This window comes from Phaethon lepturus, unplaced genomic scaffold (genome assembly GCF_000687285.1).
Source record: "Phaethon lepturus isolate BGI_N335 unplaced genomic scaffold, ASM68728v1 scaffold34836, whole genome shotgun sequence".
NCBI lineage: Eukaryota > Metazoa > Chordata > Aves > Phaethontiformes > Phaethontidae > Phaethon > Phaethon lepturus.
Genome location: NW_010547483.1, coordinates 1 through 3,838, shown reverse-complemented (window position 1 = coordinate 3,838; position 3,838 = coordinate 1). Strand labels below are relative to the sequence as shown.

The following is a 3,838-nucleotide window of genomic DNA, read 5'->3' as shown; positions in this document are numbered from 1 at the left end:
GGCCAAAACCTCCCCCAGGGAGAACCCAGGCACCCAAACCTCTGATCACCACCCAGGAGAGGACCCGGGTGTCCAGGCGACCCCCCACCACGGGGGTCCCGGGTGAGCAGGGTACCTTGCTGAGCTGGGACATGACCTCCCAGAGGAGGGCGTGCAGGGTGGAGAGCTCGCGGCCCAGGTCGATGTAGCCCTCGAAGCTGGTGCTGTTGGTGAGGGTGTCCAGGTTGGAGATCTCATAGAGGAACTGCTGCATGCTGGTCCACTCCAGCTCCAGGAACTCGTTCATGAAGGCCATGTACTCCTCCTTGCTGCCGAACCTGCGGGCGGGCACTCGGTGGGGTCCCCACTGGCCCCCCCAACAGGTTGTTGTCCCCCCACCCTGGCCTTTTCTGCCACCCTTTGAACCTTCTGCTCCTCAAGCTTCCGGGTGTCCCTCAGTAAAGCCACGTCTGGCTTCATCCAGCTCTGCTGTCCGTTTGTTCTCCATTCGTCCATCTGCCACCACCTCATCCATCCATCTTCCATCCATCCATCTATTCATCCACCCATCCTTCTGCACGACTCATCCACCCACCAACTCATCCATTCGTCTTCTGTCCATACAACTCATCCATCCGTCTTCCACCCGTCAGCTCACCCCTCCACCTCCCATCCGTCTTCTGTTCATCCATCCTCCCTCCATCCACCACCTCACCCACCCGCCAGCTCCCTCATCTTCCACTCATCCCCCATCAACTCATCCATCTTCTGGTCATCTGTTCATCTTCTCTACTCATCTATCCGCCAACTCATCCATCCACCTACTCATCCATCCATTTTCTCTCTATCCATCTTCTGCCTATCCATCAACTCATCCCTCCATCTTTGCCCATTCATACACTCATTCGTCCATCTTCTGTCCATCTATCTGCCAGCTCATCCATCCATTTTCTATCTTCTGTCCATCATCCATCAACTCATCCATCCATCTTCCACCCACCATCCATCGACTCATCCATCCACTGTCCATCATCCATCAACTCATCCATCCATCTTCCACCCACCATCCATCGACTCATCCATCCATCTTCTGTCCATCACCCATCAACTCATCCATCCATCTTCCACCCACCATCCATCGACTCATCCATCCATCTTCTGTCCATCATCCATCAACTCATCCATCCGTTTTCTGTCCATCTATCTGTCTTCCGTCCATCCACCAGCTCACCCATCCAACCACTCTCCATCCACCTGTGAATCCGCCCGTCCATCCACGCTCCATCCACCCACAGACCTGCAGACCCACCTTCCCTCCACCATCCCTCCTCTCTCCACCTGACCGCCGTCACCCACCGCCACCCCTCCCTCCTCCACGCTGGGCGCTCACTTGGTGAAGTTGGCCAGGTTCTGGATGACCTTGGCGATGAGGGTGAGGGTGCGGGCAGTCTGCTCGTCGGGGTACTCCTGCATGAGGCCGAAGAGGCTGGGGGACATCACGGCGGGGCAGAGGAACCGCAGGAAGAGCGAGGCGCTGATCAACCGGTCGGCGATGTCCTCGCGGCCCCGCTCGGCACAACGCAGCCGCCACGAGGCGAAGACCTCCTTCAGCTCCCGTGGGAACACGCTGCGTGGGGGCGGGACACGGTCAGGGACTGGCGGTGGGGACGCCGGGGGATGTCCCCTGCCCCGAGGACTCACCAGTGCGAGTTGACCACCTTGCAGAGGGCGAGCTCGCAGCACATGCGGAGGTTGGCCTGGTGGTCAGCCAAGGTGGAGGCCGAGCACTTCATGGGGTCGACCTCGCAGTTCTCCTCCGACTCGTACAGCGCCCGGATGAACTCGCCTGCGCGGGGATGGGGACGTCAGAGGGGACCGGGGACCACCCCACTGTCCCACAGCCAGACCACCTCAATGGGGATGTGGCCATGAGAAGGGACCACCCAACCACCCCATGACCATAACAATGGGGACACAGCCAGGAGAGGGGACCACCCAACTGTCCCATAGCCATGAGAAGGGACCACCCCCCACCCCATGGCTACGCCGATGGGGATGCGGCCACGCGTGGGGACCACCCGCCATCCCACAGCCATGCTGATGGGGCACTGGCCATGGCGGGGACCCCTGGCCGTGACGGGGACGCCCCGGCGCCGGTGGAGCTCACCAATGGCGTCCTTGAGGTATTTCTGGCCGATGAGTTTCAGGTACTCCTCTATGGCTTTCGTGGCGAGGGTGTTTTCCCGGAAGATCAGGTGCTCCCGGTCCATGAAGCGATCCACCTCCGTCATGGCCATGTCCGACAGGAAGTCCTGCCCACAGCCGTCAGGGCAGCCCGATGCCTGCCTGCGCCCCAGCAGCCCGGCCAGGCCGGCCCAGTCCACCCTCCGTGCGTCCTCGTGTCCTGCCTCCACCTTCTGTCTGTCCATCCATCCATCTATCCATCCGTCATCCACCTGTCCTCCACGCATCTTCTTCCATCCTCTGTCCTCCATCCATCCATCCACCCATCCACCCGTCCATCCATCCAGCCTCCATGTCTGTCCTCTATCCCTTCTCCATCCATCCACCCTTCCATCTATCCCCTGTCTGTCTGTCCATCCTGCTCCAACCACCCTCCGTCCATCTTCCGTCCTCCAGCCAGCCCTCCACCCATCCCTCCCCCACCTGTCTGTCCATCCTTCTCCATCCATCCATCCTCCATGTGTCTGTTCTCATCCATCCAGTCCTCCATCCAACCCTCTCTCCAAACCTTCATCCCTTCATCCATCCTCCCTCAGTCTTCTACCCGTGTCTCATCCTGCTCCATCCATCCTTCCTCCTTTCTTCCATCCTCCTCCCATGCATCCGTCTGCCCTCCTTCCATGCATCCATCTGTCCAGCCTCCTTCCATCCATCCTTCCTCCATCCACCCATCCATCCATCCATCCATCATCCATCATCCAACCTGCATCTGCCCATCATCATCCATCCATCCATTCATCCATCCACCCATCACCCATCATCCTCCCTGCCTCTGTCCATCGTCATCCATCCATCCATTCATCCATTATCAGCCATCCATCCATTCATCCTCGATCCTTCCTCCATCCATCCATCCATCATCCATCCTGCATCTGTCCATCATCATCCATCCATCCATCCTCCTTCCATCCATCCATCCACCTGTCCATCCAGCCTCCTTCCTCCATCCATGCATCCATCCACCTAGCCATCATCCATCCATTCATCCTCCATCCATCCTGCCTCTGTCCATCATCATCCATCCATCCATCCATCCATCCATTGTCCATCATCATCCATCCATCCATCCATCCATCCATTGTCCATCATCATCCATCCATCCATCCATCCATCCATTGTCCATCATCATCCATCCATCCATCCATCCATCCATTGTCCATCATCATCCATCCATCCATCCATCCATCCATTGTCCATCATCATCCATCCATCCATCCATCCATCCATTGTCCATCATCATCCATCCATCCATCCATCCATCCATTGTCCATCATCATCCATCCATCCATCCATCCATCCATTGTCCATCATCATCCATCCATCCATCCATCCATCCATTGTCCATCATCATCCATCCATCCATCCATCCATCCATTGTCCATCATCATCCATCCATCCATCCATCCATCCATTGTCCATCATCATCCATCCATCCATCCATCCATCCATTGTCCATCATCATCCATCCATCCATCCATCCATCCATTGTCCATCATCATCCATCCATCCATTGTCCATCATCCATCCCTCCACCCATCCTCCTTCTATCCATTTTCCTTCCATCCATCCATCCATCCTCCCTCCCTCAACCCTCCATCCCTTCCCCCGCCCCTCC

The 3,838-nt window shown here is 57.2% G+C and overlaps 1 protein-coding gene across 1 annotated transcript; it reads right to left on the bottom strand.

The window, feature by feature from the left end:
• Positions 1–39: 39 nt before the first annotated feature.
• Positions 40–2,408, bottom strand: LOC104622782 (ras/Rap GTPase-activating protein SynGAP-like; the record flags this gene model as incomplete). The annotated part of the gene is made up of 4 exons (XM_010289660.1): positions 2,147–2,408; positions 1,681–1,825; positions 1,370–1,606; positions 40–317 (listed from the first exon to the last, which is right to left on the bottom strand). Coding segments are annotated over exons 1-4 (922 nt in total), but the record flags the coding sequence as incomplete, so codon positions are not given.
• Positions 2,409–3,838: the final 1,430 nt, after the last annotated feature.